Source organism: Periplaneta americana, chromosome 4 (genome assembly GCF_040183065.1).
Source record: "Periplaneta americana isolate PAMFEO1 chromosome 4, P.americana_PAMFEO1_priV1, whole genome shotgun sequence".
Classification (NCBI taxonomy): Eukaryota; Metazoa; Arthropoda; class Insecta; order Blattodea; family Blattidae; genus Periplaneta; species Periplaneta americana.
This window is the reverse complement of record NC_091120.1, coordinates 170,728,814-170,747,258: the sequence shown is the minus strand read 5'-3', so window position 1 is coordinate 170,747,258 and position 18,445 is coordinate 170,728,814. Positions and strand designations below refer to the sequence as shown.

Below are 18,445 nucleotides of genomic sequence, written 5' to 3'. Positions count from 1 at the left end.
AGCCACGCTAGAAGTGAAGTACCGGAATTAAAACAAATTTACACTATACCCCTTTCTATGCGCCTTAGTTCATGGAGGCAGTGTTGCCAATTTAGCTCTTTTCAAGTCAAATCTAGCTTTTTTTATGTTTAGCTTAGCGGCAAAAAAAATTCCATTTTGCTTAGCAGAAAATCTACTTTATTTCCTTCGCTTAGCAGGCGGGAATCTTCGTTAGTTTAATCCAATTTTAGGTACATTTATTTAATATTGTATAAATATTGGCGATGTGGGATATAATCGAATAATCGAGTCGATTAAAATTAATCGGTTGTAGTTTATATTAATTATCATTTTGTTAATACAAACTCATACTAAACATTCCGACAATATTCCTCTCTCTGGAAATTGCTTACTTAAAAGCACAGTAGTAGTTATTTTCTAACTGCAAAGCAGGTAGCGTAGGGAAAATCTTTGCACAAACACTTCAGAAAGAGATGGAGATATGAGGACAGTAACCTATACTGTTTTCGCTGTAAGAAAAATCCTAATGTAAACATAAGTATGTTGCTGTCATACCCGTGATTGGCTCCCATTCGAAACACTCATATGACGCAGGAAAATATAGTTCGTATTTGGAAACCACAATCTTGTATTATTTGAAAATAAACAATTGAATTCTAGTTGTTAAATACGATGAAACATTTACTTCACTCATGTGTAAAACGCTATGTAAAAGAAAAGCTACTTTTATATTTCGTTATGTACTATGAACGCGGATGAATACCAACAGCAATACCGAGGTAGTCTGTTCTTGTAACAAGCTGGTGTCACTTGAGCTCGTAATTGTTCACGTAAGCACGTGGTACTGAAGTATGGCTTCTGTATCCTCAACTGTCCACTGTGAAGACATAAGACTTAAAAATAATTTAATTGCAGTAATTATAAAGTAAATGTACCCTAAACAAACGAATGCATAGTAGTGAGGTTAGGCCTACTTGACGAGTAACGGGAATTGTTTAATATGGAACGGAATGTACAAAAGTAGGCGGGAACACGTACTGAGAATCTATGGCGCCAAACAGCGGCCAATGAAGCCTCACTTCAGTCACGTGCTATTGTTTACATTAGGATTTTTCTTACAGCGAAAAGATTATAGTCTACCTCTATTGAAAGATGAAACACAATGCGATCCCTTATTAAGTTTTATGGTTTTCCAAGAAAACTTCCACATCTCATCTTCCTAGCATATGAAATACATACTTTTCTGGGATTCGTCCCCCTAATCCTTTATAAAATAGCCATGTCTACATTGTGTGCAAGTGAGAGCGTAACTATCTTCTTCTCCTTCTAAAATCTGGTAATTCGATTACAATAGAGGCCAGTCCTCTGTTTCGACAGTTGTAGTTTTGCAGTTGCAGTATCAGTTCTGAGTTGGTATATGAAGGTTGCGTGTTTAGTTTGGTAAAGAAAAAAAATCAGTTTTCTGTGGTCTGTAAAAAGTGTAAACTCCATTATGTCATACGAGAATTTGAGAGGTAAACTCGCTGAAAGGTTTGGATTTAAATTGAACGATCGTCGAGAAGTGTTTGACAGACAAAAAAAGTTTTTTCGTGTTTAGTGATGCAGGAAACAGTGTTACTAAGCGTAGAGCGGCACTTAATTCGGAGCATGTGAATGTGGATGAAGCAGTATTAATTAGGTGAGTCTTCATACTTTTTGTTATTTATGTTTGTCTCAAAAATTCCCGGAGAAGTTGACACATTAAATTATAAGCTCATAAAAAAATATGTTAGTAAATACTTAAAATAAATGTGTTGTAATATAACGATATAATAGATACAGATATACAACATTTAATATTTATGCTTTTCACCGAACACAAGTTAAATTTAACAATAATTGGATATTATAGTATATTAAAACATTTTTTCAAATCGATCAAAACTCGATTAACCGATTAAATCCAAATAGTTAATCGGAATAGGTAAATACTAATATCAAACTATTCATGGTAAGCACGTAAAAATATGTTTTGATGCAGAGACGCATTGAAACACGTTTCATCATGCAAAAACATATGATCTACCTATCATTCTTCCCTCCTAACTTTTTCCCTTCCTTGCTGAGTTGACGTGATTCACGTGATTCATAAATGGAAATATTGGAAACCCAAAACAGATTACATCATCCAGTGCATTTTCTTCATCAAGGAAGTTGGGTAGTTGTTGTAAAGATTACATATTGACAGTAGATTGCGTGTATACTTTGTGACCTCGTAGAGTGTAAGAGAAGGCCCTATGGCCTTAACTCTGCCAGTTCAAACAAATAAATAAATAAATAGATATGCATGTCTGGATTCGCCCATACGTGCTACAAGCCCTGCCAATCTCAAACGTCTTGATTTAATGTTCCTAATTATGTCAGGTGAAGAATACAATGTGTGCAGTTCTGTGTTGTGTAACTTTCTCCATTCTCCTGTAATTCCATCCCTCTTAGCCCCAAATAATTTCCTAAGCACCTTATTCTCAAATACCCTTAACCTATGTTCCTCTCTCAAAGTGAGAGTCCAAGTTTCACAACCATAAAGAACAACCGGTAATATAACTGTTTTATAAATTCTAACTTTCAGATTTTTTGACAGCAGACTGGATGATAAAAGCTTCTCAATCGAATAGTAACAGATATTTCCCATATTTATTCTGTGTTTAATTTCCTCGCGACTGTCATTTATATTTGTTACTGTTGCTCCCAGGTTTTTGAATTTTTCCACCTCTTCAAAAGATAAATTTCAAATTTCTATATTTCCATTTCGTACAATATTCTCGTCACAAGACATAATCATATACTTTGTCTTTTCGGGATTTACTTCCAAACCTATCTCTTTACTTGATTCAAGTAAAATTCCCGTGTTTTCCCTAATCGATTGTGGATTTTCTCCTAATATATTCACGTCATCCGCATAGACAAGCATCTGATGTAACCCGTTCAATTCCAAACCCTCTCTGTTATCCTGGACTTTCCTAATGACATACTCTAGAGCAAAGTTACAAAGTAAAGGTGACAGTGCATCTCCTGGCTTTAGCCCACAGTGAATTGGAAACGCATCTGACAGAAACTGACCTATACGGACTCTGCTGTACGTTTCACTGAGACACATTTTAATTAATGGAACTAGTTTCTTGGGAATACCAAATTCAATAAGAATATCATATAAAACTTCTCTCTTAACCGAGTCATATGCTTTTTAATAATAATAATAATAATAATAATAATAATAATAATAATAATAAATTTATCTTTTGAAGAGGTGAAGAAGTTCAAATATCTTGGAGCAACAGTAACAAATATAAATGATACTCGGGAGGAAATTAAACACAGAATAAATATGAGAAATGCCTGTTATTATTTGGTTGAGAAGCTTTTATCATCTAGTCTGCTGTCAAAAACTCTAAAAGTTAGAATTTATAAAATAGTTATATTACCGGTTGTTTTGTATGGTTGTGAAACTTGGACTCTCACTTTGAAAGAGGAACATAGGTTAAGGGTGTTTGAGAATAAGGTGCTTAGGAAAATATTTGGGGCTAAGAGGGATGAAGTTACAGGAGAATGGAGAAAGTTACACAACACAGAACTGCACGCATTGTATTCTTCATCTGACATAATTGGGAACATTAAATCCAGACGTTTGAGATGGGCAGGGCATGTAGCACGTATGGGCAAATCCAGAAATGCATATAGATTGTTAGTTGGGAGGCCGGAGGGAAAAAGACCGTTAGGGAGGCCGAGAAGTAGATGGGAAGATAATATTAAAATGGATTTGAGGGAGGTGGGATATGATGATACAGACTGGATTAATCTTGCTCAGGATAGGGACCAATGGCGGGCTTATGTGAGGGCGGCAATGAACCTTCGGGTTCCTAAAAAGCCAGCAAGTAATAATAACAATAATAATAATAATAATAATAATAATAATAATAATAATAGTAATAGTAGTAGTAGTAATAATAATAATAGTAAAAATAATAAAAGGTATCCCCGTATAATAATAATAATAATAATAATAATAATAATAACGCAGGTACAGTTTACCCTTTAAATCAGAATATTGGCAGTGACAGGGAAGTATAATGGCGTTTTATATTTATTTTGAAAAACCACGTAAAACGTTGCAGCAAATGAGGCATTTAATATTTATTCTATACTCAGAAACTACAATTTCTCCTCCCATTGCAAATAGAAGTTTCTATTCTTCACAATCGACACGGAATAACACGACTTCGATACAGACATTTCAAAGATACAAGTGTCATTGATACCATAGCCCACTGTCATGCAGGATGTAGTGGAATCTGTTGAGGAAGAAAACACGTCTTACAGTGCTCAACGCTCGCGACTCACGTTTGCATCACAACTGACTAACTAGACATGCCTGTTCTAGTCCATTCTATGGCTCAGAAGAACTGCATCTATTGGTCACTAACTGGCTTAAGTTGTTCCTTAATGAATCCATCCAACAATTTTCGCAATATTGTACAGTGCCAAATACCCAAACAAGTTGACGTACCATCTTGAAATATTACAGGCATGAACAACCCGAATCCGAAGCTACAATACGACAATGAAGTATGTCTTACTTCGTGAGCTACAATACACAAACACAGCTCGTACTCGTTTGCACAAGGTTTATTTCTGTTGTGCAGAAAACAATGATCACACCCTTGGCGATTACAACGCCCCTTCTTTTCCTGCTGATGTATCTTTCCTTTGCATTGTACCAACACGTCAGACATTCTGGTCTAATAATACCGCGTCGTTGGTGACTGTTACACAAGGGTAACTTGTTTCCTAGACTCTTGCCAAATTATGTCACAACACCTTTCCTCAACACTAACACGTTTGAGACACACAACTTTAATTCCTGACTGCAAATGGAAAAGAAAGCATAGCCAGTGCAACCAATGTATGAGATTTCTATACGATTTAATTATCACATTCTGAATTTTATACTATTTCTCTGTGGCGGTGAATACAGTCGCAGTAGCAGTAATATAGTCATAGCACAGTCTTGTATATACAGTCACGAAGCTTAAGTTGAAGTTGCTAGGAACAATAGACTGTGCAGGTACTATTTCGCATTGTCTGTAATGAGGTGATAGCAGCGATCCTAGTGGTTAGCAATTATATATGGATGCATATTTATTACATATTGAGCTTCGTGACTGTATATAATAGACTGTAGTAATAGTAGTAACAGTAGTAGTAATACTAATTATTTACTTACGTATTACTTTACTAAATTTATTATTGATAGTGTATTAACATGCCAGCTAACAGCGATTGGCCAATAATAATTACGGCAAATATATTTTTATATTTATACAAATTCTGTTTGAAAATTAAACATAGAGGAAGTGTTACAAATACGAAATAGTGTGATATACGACCTGAGTCGTGTTGTATTCTAGCGGAAGCCTTCCAAATTACTACGCACTGATACCCTCTTTCGCGGAAATGTGTTAGTTTGCAGTTATAGTCGTGTCGCTGTTATTTCCGGTGTGACTCCTCCCCTTTGCTTACGTCTTAGGAAGTGAAGGCTCTATAAAGTCTAGATAGATAGTATCGTTCGCCATTTTTGTTCTTTCCTTGCCGAGCTACCAGATGAGGAATCTATTTGCTTCACCGTTAAACATTATCATGTTGTAGCTCCTATAATAATAAATCAAACGCACTGTAATTGAGCAAACAATTGAGCGACAAATAACATCCTCGTGTGATTTCTGCGAACGCCAACGAAAGAGCCAAAATGGCGGGCGATTATATTAAGTATTTATCGAGCCATAGGAAATTCATTACATCATCAATAACGAATGACAAGACGCACACGTTTAAATGTAGCCGACCTGCAACGTGACTGGCTGCCGGAAATAAGAGCGATGGGACTTTTTTTATAGGAGCTGAACTATTGAAGCGTTTATCATTATTGCGTTTTCGAAGAAAGTGAAAATACTGGTGGTAAGTTCTTTTCTTGCATAAACATTGTTATTCCTCAATGTTAAAAATACTGCATTAATGATATACTGTATATTCTTAAAGGAAAATAATCTACGTTTATAGCAATTATATTTAATTGATTTCATTTTAAATTATGGTATGATTTGAGATTGTGACTTACAACATGTGTATCACTAATATGAAATACTAATATTATTAGTATTCCAGCTTTATATCCTGGTTTTCTGTTTCGTTGCTAGTGTTGACACCTGTAGGACGAGGAAAACCTCACCTTCCAACAAACTTAGAAAACAGTTAAATGAAAAGGCAATGCAAGAAGCCATGAAACAAGTTTGAGAAAAGACGTGAGAGACGATTCGTCTGGATTCAGTATTACGGTTGGGAAAATATCTTGTAATGAAGATGCTGATTGCTTGTTTTGTGCTTTTCTTAGTAAAGGCCATTTTTACTTTGCAATTTTGTTAATCTTGTACCGTAACTTGTTAACAGCATTCCATATTTGTACCTCCATTTTTATAAAGGAAATATGTTACATTTTTAGGAAATTATTTTTTTCAAACATTTTATAACACCTTACGAACTCCTAAGTCCGGTGTACCATTCACAGTGACATTCAGCAATGAACAGGACGATACTTTACTTTCAGTATTCAAAACATGTAGGTTCGAAAACAGAAAGACAAAATGGTATTCCATATTTGTAACTTACTTACTTTTAAGGAACCTGGAGGCTCATTGCCGCCCTCACATAAGCCTGCCATCGGTCCCTATCCTGGGCAAGATTAATCCAGTCTCTATCATCATCTCCCACCTCCCTCAAACCAATTTAATATTATCCTCCCATCTACGTCTCGGCCTCCCCAAAGGTCTTTTTCCCTCCGGTCTCCCAACTAACACTCTATATGCATTTCTGAATTCGCCCATACGTACCACATGCCTTTATTGTATGGATTCGTAACAAGCTGTTTTTTACGGTGATGAGTTGTAATGTCCATGTTTCTGGCACATACAATGCCACACTTCACATAGGTCACTTTACTAGTCTCTTTCTTAGTTATTTTTCCAGAGGACCGCAGAAGATGCTCTTTTTGTATTAAAAGCTTCCTTTGTCATTGCTATCCTCATTTTGACTTCCTCACAGGATCTCACGGTACTGCTTATAGTACACCCCAAGTATTTGAAACTGTCTACTTGCTCTACTGCCTCGTTTAGAATTATGGTCTTTGTCTTCTTTGCATTATATATATATATATATTTATTTATTTATTTATTTATTTATTTATTTATTTATACATACATACACAGAGTGTTTCCGAAGTGGTGTTACAAACTTTCAGGGATGATGGCGAAGAGCACATGTATCAATTCGACATAAGAAACCATGGTCCGGAAATGACTGAGTCGAAAGTTATAAGCAAAAATAGTTGTGTGGAAATGGAATTGTAATTTGGCATCACGTGCCCTCCTTCCCTTAACCTTTGGAACAGTCGTCGAAAGATGATATGGGCTGGATATCTCCTACGTGGGTACATGGCCCGATACAATCTGTGAGCTTGTCTACTGTTCCCATTGACTCATCCGTATTCGAAAATCAGGTCTGCATATTCCGCTCTCGTGTACTCCTCCATTTCACTAGGACAGATCGACTGGACACTGGAACTTGTACACATTCACTGCTGTCTACAGACGTGCATATCAGAACCGACCATGTCCGTTACACATTACGCTATCTGCATTGCTTTAGTGTAGTTTCCTGTCCCCACCCCTCAGACAGCGAACTGAACGGAATACTGTAAGTAGACAACGTAAACAACGTCAGATGAATACAGTATGTGTAAGATGTACAGATAATATACTTGAGACACTGAGGATAGTATTTATTGGTAAGACCAAACTCGAAAATGTAATTTGCAGTTACCACCTACTTAAGTAAACAGTTGATCAAAATCAGGATTCCCTTTATTAGGCCTACTTTCTTTTATAATACGAAACATGAAGATAAAGTAGATTAGGCCTATCGTGATGCTACAAAATGCAATTTCAAAATTTTCATGGAAATACACTTTTTAATTCTTCTTTTATCGAAAATGTACATTGTATTGTACTGTATTTATTTACATTCCATGGTAAATAAGGTGTACTGAGGAATAAAATTATTCCATTTACACACAACTACTTTTGCTTGTAACTTCCGACTCTGTCATTTTCGGACCAGGGCTCATTATCTCAAATTGATACATGTGCCCTTCGCCATCATCCCTGAAAGTTTGTAACACCACCTCGGAAACACTCTGTATATAATTGTCCAATGATTCGGTAGAAAATGCTATACACAAGTAGATGACATGCCCAGAATCCTTTCTTGACGCATTTCAGCAAAATTCTACAAATTACTATTTTTTGCAGCATCACAATATATTACATACTCTTCGCACTGCGTACAATTAACAAGTAAATGCACGAATATGGAGAAAGCGTGTTGTTACTAAGAACTTAGAATGAGATAAAGGAAGATTTAAGGGTAGAGTTTTATTTTTATTCACCTTTATTACGCGTAATTGCATCAGTAAAGCTACCACATGCAAATAACGACCTACTTTCTCATCGGATGGAAGGTTCGTTTATAACTTTTTTCCACGTAAAAATCTATAGGGACCACGTAAACCTGAATCCAGAGACAAACGCGGAAACAGACCAGTATATACATGGAGAAAAATCTGACTTTGCCAGGTTTAGAGTCTTGCACTCGCAATAGCTCGGTATTTGACAGCTCTCCAAGAGTACGCACATGACATCAAGTCACTTAACGAGGACTTACTATCTAGCTGACGGAGTGCACCAAAGAAATGAACCTCCTTTCACCACTGTCATTTTGACAACAGAGCACCACTTATCTTCGTCTACGCAGTGACTAAGAAGTAGAGTCGAGCTCCACAAATAACGAAGCGGAACAATGCTGCATACTGGTTATGTTTGAACAAGCACGGAGGCAGAGAAGTGGCAGCTCAACCATCCAAGTTTACAAGGATATATAAGGGAGACTGTTGTATCTTTAAACACTTTTCAGATTTTATTTATTTATTTTTTTTTAATTTTGGGAAATTATATTTTTTTTAAATTAAAAAATACTTTAAATAATTATTGAAGATTCCTTTACAACTTCGTGTATATATTTTCCTGTTCTACATATCTATTAAGGATGGAAAAAATAAAATGTAATATGTTCAAAGGTACAACAGGTTCATGACCTTAGAACATACCCTCTTGTAAGTTGGAACACATGTAATATAGGTGGGAATATAGTTGTAAGAACTGACAATCACATTTAAAATGTATTTGCAATCATAAACCATAGCAGGCTTCTCTGATTTAGATTTTATTTCCTGGAGGAACGAGAATTGCTTCAACAGCTTTCTTCAAGCCATCCGGATCAATTGGGGGACTTCTTAATTCCAGACTTACTTCGTGACATGATCTTAAAATAAAAGAAAGACAAAACCGATAGTATTATGAACCTTGGAACAAGATGTTCTATGTTCAAAGGTACAAGAGGGTGCACGTTTAAACAAATATGGCTCCCAAAACTAGAAATTCGAATAAATCATGGAAATTAAAATATGTTATTACTCACCAGATGATACGGAACATATTGTACTTAATGGATGGTAACAAATACAATCTGGTTTTATGTTAGATAACATATATCAATGAACGAAATGTTTACTTCTGGTACTAAAAAAGATTCTTTCGTTCACAGAACTCACATTTTGCAATAAATCAAACCAAAACTACGACCAGAGCTACTTAGCGGCTTTCCCTACGATCTACTTCAGTTTGAGTCCTCTAGATAGTAGCAAAAAATAAGAAACAAAAAATGTTCAAAGGTACACTATGCTAAAGGTACAACAGTCTACCCTGCCAAAAAATCAGATAGCACTAGGGTTGCCAACCGTCCGGAATTTTTCAGGATTGTCAGGAAATCAGTCCTCTTACTTACTTACAAATGACTTTTAAGGAACCCGCAGGTTCATTGCCGCCCTCACATAAGCCCGTCATCGGTCCCTATCATGTGCAAGATTAATCCAGTCTCTATCATCATATCCCACCACCCTCAAATACATTTTAATATTATCCTCCCATCTACGTCTCGGCCTTCCCAAAGGTCTTTTTCCCTCCGGTCTTCCAACTAACACTCTATATGCACTTCTGGATTCGCCTATACGTGTTAATGCCCTGCCCATCTCAAACGTCTGGATTTAATGTTCCTAATTATGTCAAGTGAAGAATACAGTATCCTGTAGGGGCGTGAGCATTTGTAACTATGATATCGCACCATCTACCCTTAAGTACTAAATACGATAACCTGTCACTGATAAATTCGACCTTTTTTACTGCTGATTTTATTCTTTTATGAACAAAGAATCCTGTTCCTAATTGGTGATTATTGTTTCCTTTCCCATAATACAACAAGCAATCTCCTATTTGTGATATGCCTTTCCCATCTAACCTAACCTCTTGTACTCCCACGAAGCCTATCCTATATCTAACTAGTTCTTTTGCTACTAATGTTACCCCTCCTGTTCTATAAAGACTAGTTACGTTCCATGTACCAAATCTCATAACCTTATTCCTTTGCTGCGATCGTGCCAGAGAATCAGTCCCATTTCGAGGCTTATTGCATGGATTCGTAACAAGCTGCTTTTTACGGGATGGGTTGTTAGCCCTTCGCCCAACCCCCAAGCTGGAGGACCACCCCTTATCGGCTGTCCGCGACTGCTTATTCAATATATTCGCAGCTACCCTCCATATCTGGAGGCCGTCTCCTCTATCCGCAACCTGAGGACGCGCCATGCCGTGGTGATAGGGACCCACCATACATGGAAATCAGTCCTCTATGAGGAAAAAATTAAATTGTTTTCAGGACGTTTAGGCCCTAATGTCCGGAATTTTGCTCATTGGAATATTATATTCTGAAATTTCATATTGATATTTCATTATTAGAGATCCGATGTACTTTGCAGTGGCTACCAAAGATATTTCATAATTATACGATATATTTTTTGATAAATAGAATCAAAGAGTTTGTAAGTACTGTATTATAAGCTCTTTGGATAGAACACAGAAGAGAGTTCGTGACTCACATTGGTGACAGTATTTGAATAACTTGAGTGATTCTGATGTGCATCTCTTTAAGAAGGAAGCACTGAATGTGTATCAGACTATTTGCAAAACTGGTTTGATTATTTACTATTCTTCACTTTTTTAAGAAAATCACTTTTCTAAGCCTTAATGATACTTTCACATTCAGTGTCCTTACTAAAATTGTGAATATATTGCATATTAATACAGAACTGGACTTTGAAAATGGAGATGCATTGTACCAAGAGTATTGCCTATTGAAAGAGATGATGCCGATACTGAAAAATCTACAAGCTCCTCAAGAACGCTGGGAGACTGTTTTGAAGACACTTAGTGTGCCAAACTTAAAGAAAATTGCTGAACACATACATGCTCTTCCAATTAGCAATCCTCATGTGGAGCGAGTTTTTTTTTTAATGAAGAATCTTTGAACTGACGAGAGAAATCGGTTGAGGCCAGAACTTGTAAAATCAGAACTCTTAGTAAAGACGAACTTTAATATGTCATGTAGAGAATTTTTTGTATTATATTTCAACAAACAAAGAACTAATAAACGAAAACAAAGGAAGCAACAGTGAGTGTAGAGACATGAATACTTATCAATCCCTGTGTTTTTCAATGTGTACAGACTTATGGCATATTCTCTAATATATGGGCTACACTGCTACAACGAAATAATAACACGAAGGTAATTCTAATTGATTGAGCGTCAAAATACAAGTGTATTTACATTAAAATTCATTATAAGTTTATGTGCTTTTTTAGTTTTTTAATGGTCCTGAATTTCCGTCCTCTAGAGTTGGCAACCCTACATGGCACCCCTATTCCACTAAAAGTCTGCATTGCAAAAGAAATATAATAAAAAAAATGCAGCTGCCAATATTACAAAAACTTTGAAAAATGACGTTAAACGTGTTTAGTAGTAATGGAGTTCACGCAAGATTATTTTTAAGAAGCTAATATTGTCGTCTTTTCAATGTTGCGATATCATCAAAGTAGGTAAAATCATAATGCTATGTGAAACAATAATAATCCGTGGCGCTACAGCCCACGAAGGGCCAAGACCGACCAGCCGGCTACTGGCCTCACGGCCACATGACGAAGCAGAGGTGGACGATCATCCAACCAGAATGGAAGTATCGTGTGGTTAGCACGATGAGCCCCCCAGCCGTTATAGCTGGTTTTCGTAACCGGATTTCGCTACCTATCGTAGCTCCCCAAGTGCATCACGATGCTGGGTGGGCACCGGTCCCATACACTGGCCGAAATTTCATGAGAAAATGTCTTCTCCCATGAGAACTCGAACCAACGCGCATTCCGTAACGCGATTACTAGGCAGGATGCCTTAGACCACGACGCCACGGCGCGGGACATGTGAAACAATAATACAAAATATCATTATTTATTTAACACTGATTGCATTAATATCAAAATGTATTGTGTCTGGCAACATGAAATTCATTGGTTTGACTAAACAGTTTGCGATTCATGAAACCTAACCTAAAAATTTAATGTGTGACCACATAAAATAATTAGTACGAACTCTGAAAACCGAATAGGCCTAACACTTTAAAATGTATGTTTTTTATTTATTACTAGTCATACCCGTGCGTTTCGCTGCATTTGTTAGAAATAAATATTATTGACTTAAATCTAAATACAGTTTTGTAATTACTTAGTGAATAATAGCTTTTTGTATGTTGTATGTCGTATTTGCTCCTGAATCATTTTGAAAGTTGTATTTTATGACTATGCATTTAACTGTTATTGTCATGTATTACTTTCTGGAGTTGTACAGTCAATTCTAATTTTAAGATTGATACTATATTAGACCTAATACACAATTGGTCAGCGTCCTGTATTTCGCTTTTCGCAATTGGCATTACTGAATAACACAATATCTAAATAGGTTAAGTATTCATAAATATACGATTATTAACATTTTGAGAACGAATTTTAAGGCTATATTATTTAATTTTTTTTTATTCACGAAATAGTCCTAATAAATTTCAGACCTCTCGTGACAATACTATAGATTATATTTTTCCAATGGGGTTTAGTTCCGGTACGACAGTGAGCGGGGGAGGGGGGGTCGCAAAAGAAAGTTCCGCCCAAAAGTGGGTCAAGCCTTCAAAACGTTTGGGAACCATTGATCCAGAGCCACCGAAAGCTGAGCCATGACAGCTTCATAAACAATTGATTGACAAAGGCATGTGGACAAACAGAAATACGTATTCAGTGCCAAGAAATATCATTCCTCGGATCATTAACCCTTTTTCAATAACTGCAAACTTTCTGATGCCTACAGGTGGTTATTTTGGTAAAAGACATGTCCGCAAATAAAATACAATATATGGTAAGCCTACGTCCTTTCCATAGTTTGTGAAACTAAGGGCCAGTATTATAAATGCCGTTTTCCGTTCTGTTGCGTATTATAAACCATAACTATGAGTTAATCTTGAGTTAACTTGAGTTTTAACTTGATGACAGTCCTCTTCCATTTAAACTGCAGTTCAAGGCTCAACAGTGCAAGATGGCGGTTCCCGCTATACACATGGATATGACATGTTTTCCAAGAACATACGAATGACGCAGAGGAAGTTATCAATATTACAAAGGCCACGGCGGCCAATAATTTTTCGAAATAGACTGCACCACTTTGAAATATAAATGAACTTGAGTTTTAAAATAGATTCAGGCTTTCGAAGTAGTTAACCTTCAAAATTAGGTTTTACAATCGTAACCTTATTTCGAAAAATTTAAACTCGGACGCAACATGCAACAAAAAGGCGAAGAAAGTTAAAAAAAAAAACTGTATTAAGGTATGAATTGAAAGATTTGAAAAGAAAAAACGATTTCCTTTTCATTTTTGAAACATTATTTTCAACCTCTGCATCACTTACTTGTTGCGCTGAGCTCTTTTTTTCTCTGGCAGTAAGTATACTGAAAACAATGGAAGATTTAGGAGAAGTCGATAAATCTACTGTAAGCCTATTACGCATTGTACTGAGTGGCAGCCAGTTTCCTGAAATATTAGATCCGTTTTATGAACACTAATAATGTTACCTAATATTACTAGACTCATAAAAATAATTTTATTATTTGGCTTAATTATGTTACATATTATAGACATTCTACACAACGTATAAAATATGCATACTAATATTATTAGTTCATTAGACAGCTGATTCTGTATGGAATTAAGTCGCGTATCGCCACGCATGGTTTAGTCCGGTTGCAATGTATTTGGATGTACGGTAAAGGTAGGTAATATTGTGATACTAATAATACTGTGACAGTTCTTTTTTGAGAATTTTTTACAATTTTACTAAGCAAGAAGATCTGTGTTTTGCGTCAACGTATTAAGGGAATGTTCGTGGACAAGTTTCTGCACAAAACCGGTCCTTCTCTCGCTCAGCAAAATTGTAAGAAATAATAAAAAATACTATCATAATATTATTAGTATCACAATATTAGCAACCTTTACCCTATCGTTGGTAGCCGGCATTAAGAAATTATTTGAGGTTCAGTCACACAAGCATATTGGTTCTCTACAGGTTTTCTTTTATGATATTCTCTCTCATATCGAAGAACAGAGATATTTCTTAATGAAGATTCTCCACGAACATCGGTCATTTTAACAGCAATAATACAATCAAACAGCAGCGATCGTCGTCTTTTTTTCCCTAGCAGTATTACCAATCATATTTCACTACAGTTTAACTTAACCGAGACTTTGTAATACGTCGCGTTGAGTTATACTCTCGGTTAGGTTTAACTTAATCTTTAGATTAACCGTATTTATAATACCGGGCAGCGTTTTCAAAGAAAAGTATTTGCACGTAGTTGTAGTTACAGCATTATTGCTTTTAGTTTTCTAAAGCAAAAAGACAAGAATATCAGTTTACATTAATCACCTATAAATCATAGCTTAAAGGTTAACAGTACCAAATGAGTACATATTTTGTTATACACAGACTTCACAAGGCAGTTATGTTTCCTTCACCAAAAGGTAATTTTAATCGGTTCGATTAATCGATTAAAACACATTTCATCGGTTAATCGAATGTGATGCCCAAGATTAAACTAGCCACAGGCGTGGCTCAGTCGGTTAAGGCACTTGCCTGCCGGTCTGAGGTTGCGCTAGGGGGCGCAGGTTCGATCCCCGCTTGGGCTCATTACCTGGTTGGATTTTTTCCGAGATTTTCCCCAACCGTAAGGTGAATGCCAGGTAATCTATGGCGAATCCTCGGCCTCATCTCGCTAAATACTATCTCACTATCACCAATCTCATCGACGCTAAATAACCTAGTAGTTGATACAGCATCGTTAAATAACCAACTAAAAAAAAAAAGATTAAACTAACCCGTTTCCAGTTGCAGTCCATTCCAATATTCAACAGTAGACTACGAAATTACGGCACTGGTTTATGACATATAAAATCGGTTCACTGTCAAGTGACTGCTTGTTATGCCTACACAAACAAGTGATTTCTCTTTATTTCAACAGGTGTAGCAGCTGAAGATGACCAGCAAGTCCCAACAGAGTCCGAGTGTCGGCCTTACATCGAGAAGGCTCTGAAACAACTCGGCACTTCTGAAGCACCGCCAGGTAACTGTTCAACATTAGGCAGTGTACTTCCCTCTCTTCAACAAATCTATTTCCCATCCAAATCTGAATTCCCCAATCCGCTACATGTTTCATTCCCGAATATGCATTGATTAATAATCAATCACAACTGTTAACTTCACTTCCTTTTTTTTTCTATAATGAAAATAAGGTGGATATTAAATTAGTTCCTGATAAATGCTATTCAGGCCTTGATGTAAAATCCGAGAGTCTTCAATGGTTCTTATATCAGAGACAAGTTCAACAGTAAAACCCTCGGTCCACCGCTGTGGAGTAACGTTAGCACGTCTGACAGTGAAACTAACGGGCCCGGGTTCAAATCCTGGTTGGGACAAGTTACCTGGTTGAGGTTTCTTCTGGGGTTTTCCCCTCAACCCATTAAGAGGAAATGCTGAGTAACTTACGGCGCTAAGGCGTTTGCTTGCCGATCAGGAGTTGCGATCGGGAGCGGGTTCGATTCCCGCTTGGGCTGATTATCTGGTTGGGTTTTTCCAGAGATTTTCTCCAACACGTATTTATAGCGAATTCTCGGCCTCATCTCGCCAAATATTATCTATCACCAATTCTATCAACGCTAAATAGTAACCTCGTAATTGATAGTTGATACAGCGTCGTTAAATAGCCATGTAAAAAAAATTCGGCGCTGGACCGTGGACTCATCTCGCTAGCATTATCATCTTCACCTCACTCAGACGCTAGATAACCATAGCAGTTGATAAAGCGTCGTAAAATAGCAAAAGAAAAATCAAAACCCTTCAAAGACGATGTAAGTATAGTTCATTTTATACCATGGAGTGCAGTTTCACAGAAAGGACTTTGCCGAGAGACTTTCTACTGTCCCCTACTAATTGGTTGTCATAAATAAATGTCTTCCATACTGTGACGGAAAACTTGTCTTCGTCTCTTAGCAACCAATCACAACTTTCGTTTAGAAAAATTGACAGGCTCCCTTTATATCCACGTGGAGAGAGAGTTGCCACATCTATTTCGAATTTCAAGAATCCCGTCAGTTAAGGGGAGTCTGTACTTCCATATCTTACAATAATCCTCAATTTTGGGTACACATTTCTCAGAAGTTATAAAAGATACAAATGTAGCAAAAATAGGGCATATGTAACATATCTTAATGTAGACAACCGGTTAAATAAATTTAAAATTCCATTGAGCGGTTGGCAAAAAGAAATCATTGACAACATTTTTTGCATTAAGATTGACTGCAAATTTTTATTTTTGCTGAAGATAGAAATAAACTTAATCTTTTTAACCTACTGTGTAAAATGCAATCACACTGATATTGTATATTAATTTCAACCTTCTGGGTATAATACTTTCTCAGAAAAGTGTACCAATGTCACAAAAAATAAGAAAGTGCAGAAAATGGTGTCACAGTTTCCATTTCTCGCAATGTTAAATTTCTCAATTTTGGGTACACTTTTCTCAGAAGTGATAAAAGATACAAATGTTGAAAAAATTGGGCATATGTAACATACTTTTATGTATATAACCGGCTAAATAAATTTAAAATTCCACTGAACGGTTGGCAAGAAAACATTTTTCATTGATAACATTTTTTGTATTAAGAATTACAATATTTTTGCTGAAGATAGGGCTAAAAGCTGACAATTAGAAGAAATAAAATCATATCATTTTACACACACTAAACTACCGAAAAACGATAAAAAAAATTTCATTTCTTTCTCAAAATTAGGTGTACAGACTCCCCTCAACAAGAGAATTTCATTGAATGTGGCAACTGTGAACATGGGAATTGGGGGAGGGGATAGGATGGTCACAGGTGTTTGTGTAGGAAGTCGTAATTCTGTTAAGTGGGTGTTTAAAAGAGCCACAGAACTGCACACGATGATAGTGAACATACTTTACTTGTTATGTACAATGTGATCATGTGGAAACAATTCCACTGCCCTTACATACAAAAAAAATGTCAAACCAAGTGGCACCGTAGCAAAATACTGGTCTTGCATTCGGGAGGTCCCGAGTTAAAATGCTGAGGTTGGTAAATCTAACTGCGTCTTTTGTGCCTTTTTCGATCATAAAATAACCAAGAATATATTAGGGTCGGAGAATTTGGCTCAAACTTACATAAGAAACTTATGAGCGTGTCTTTCACATCATATATCATTGTTTGGGCATAACAAAATAGGACTGAATTTTGAAATTTTTACATTTATAACTTGATTTTTTCACCTCGTAACTGTTTGTTAGGCGTATTAAAATTAAGATGTGTGCAAATTTTCAGCTCAATAGGACTGAAAGTTTCACGGTCAGAAAACTATACCACTGATTTTTGGTTTGTTCATTAACACTTCTAATTGGCTGGCGAAAATGTATTGCTCTACAGTCTACACGCACAATAATTGTGGCAACATTCATTTTTTTTTTCAACAGTGAAACGTAAAACAGCCATCATAAAGCTAAAATGAAACTGAAAACCGCTACAAAATCCGCTATCCGCTAGGTAGAAAATATTCCAGCTAGATTAAGGACGCAACTCGCTAAATCTGGGGAAAAATCCACTGTTCTGGCAACACTGGATAACAGCAAACCAATGTATCAACAATGTCAACAGTCGTGGAATAGCCTCCCGGTTGAAGCGGCTATAAATTTAGTCAACAGTCCGAAGACTGAATGGAATCTTATAAATGACACTAATAAGGCATCATTCATGA

At 36.4% G+C, this 18,445-nt stretch overlaps 2 protein-coding genes across 2 annotated transcripts in view; one reads left to right on the top strand and one right to left on the bottom strand.

Moving 5' to 3' along the window:
* The window catches only part of LOC138698425 (putative protein FAM10A4), a 181,325-nt gene that overhangs the window by 117,867 nt on the left and 45,013 nt on the right, over positions 1-18,445 (bottom strand). The gene's annotated exons all lie outside the window — the stretch shown is intronic.
* LOC138698422 (pneumococcal serine-rich repeat protein) overlaps positions 1-18,445 on the top strand; it is a 92,705-nt gene that overhangs the window by 41,846 nt on the left and 32,414 nt on the right. Inside the window, exon 2 of the mRNA XM_069824311.1 lies at positions 15,639-15,740. Coding sequence (XP_069680412.1) covers positions 15,639-15,740 — 102 coding nt within the window. The remainder of the gene's footprint in view (positions 1-15,638; positions 15,741-18,445) is intronic.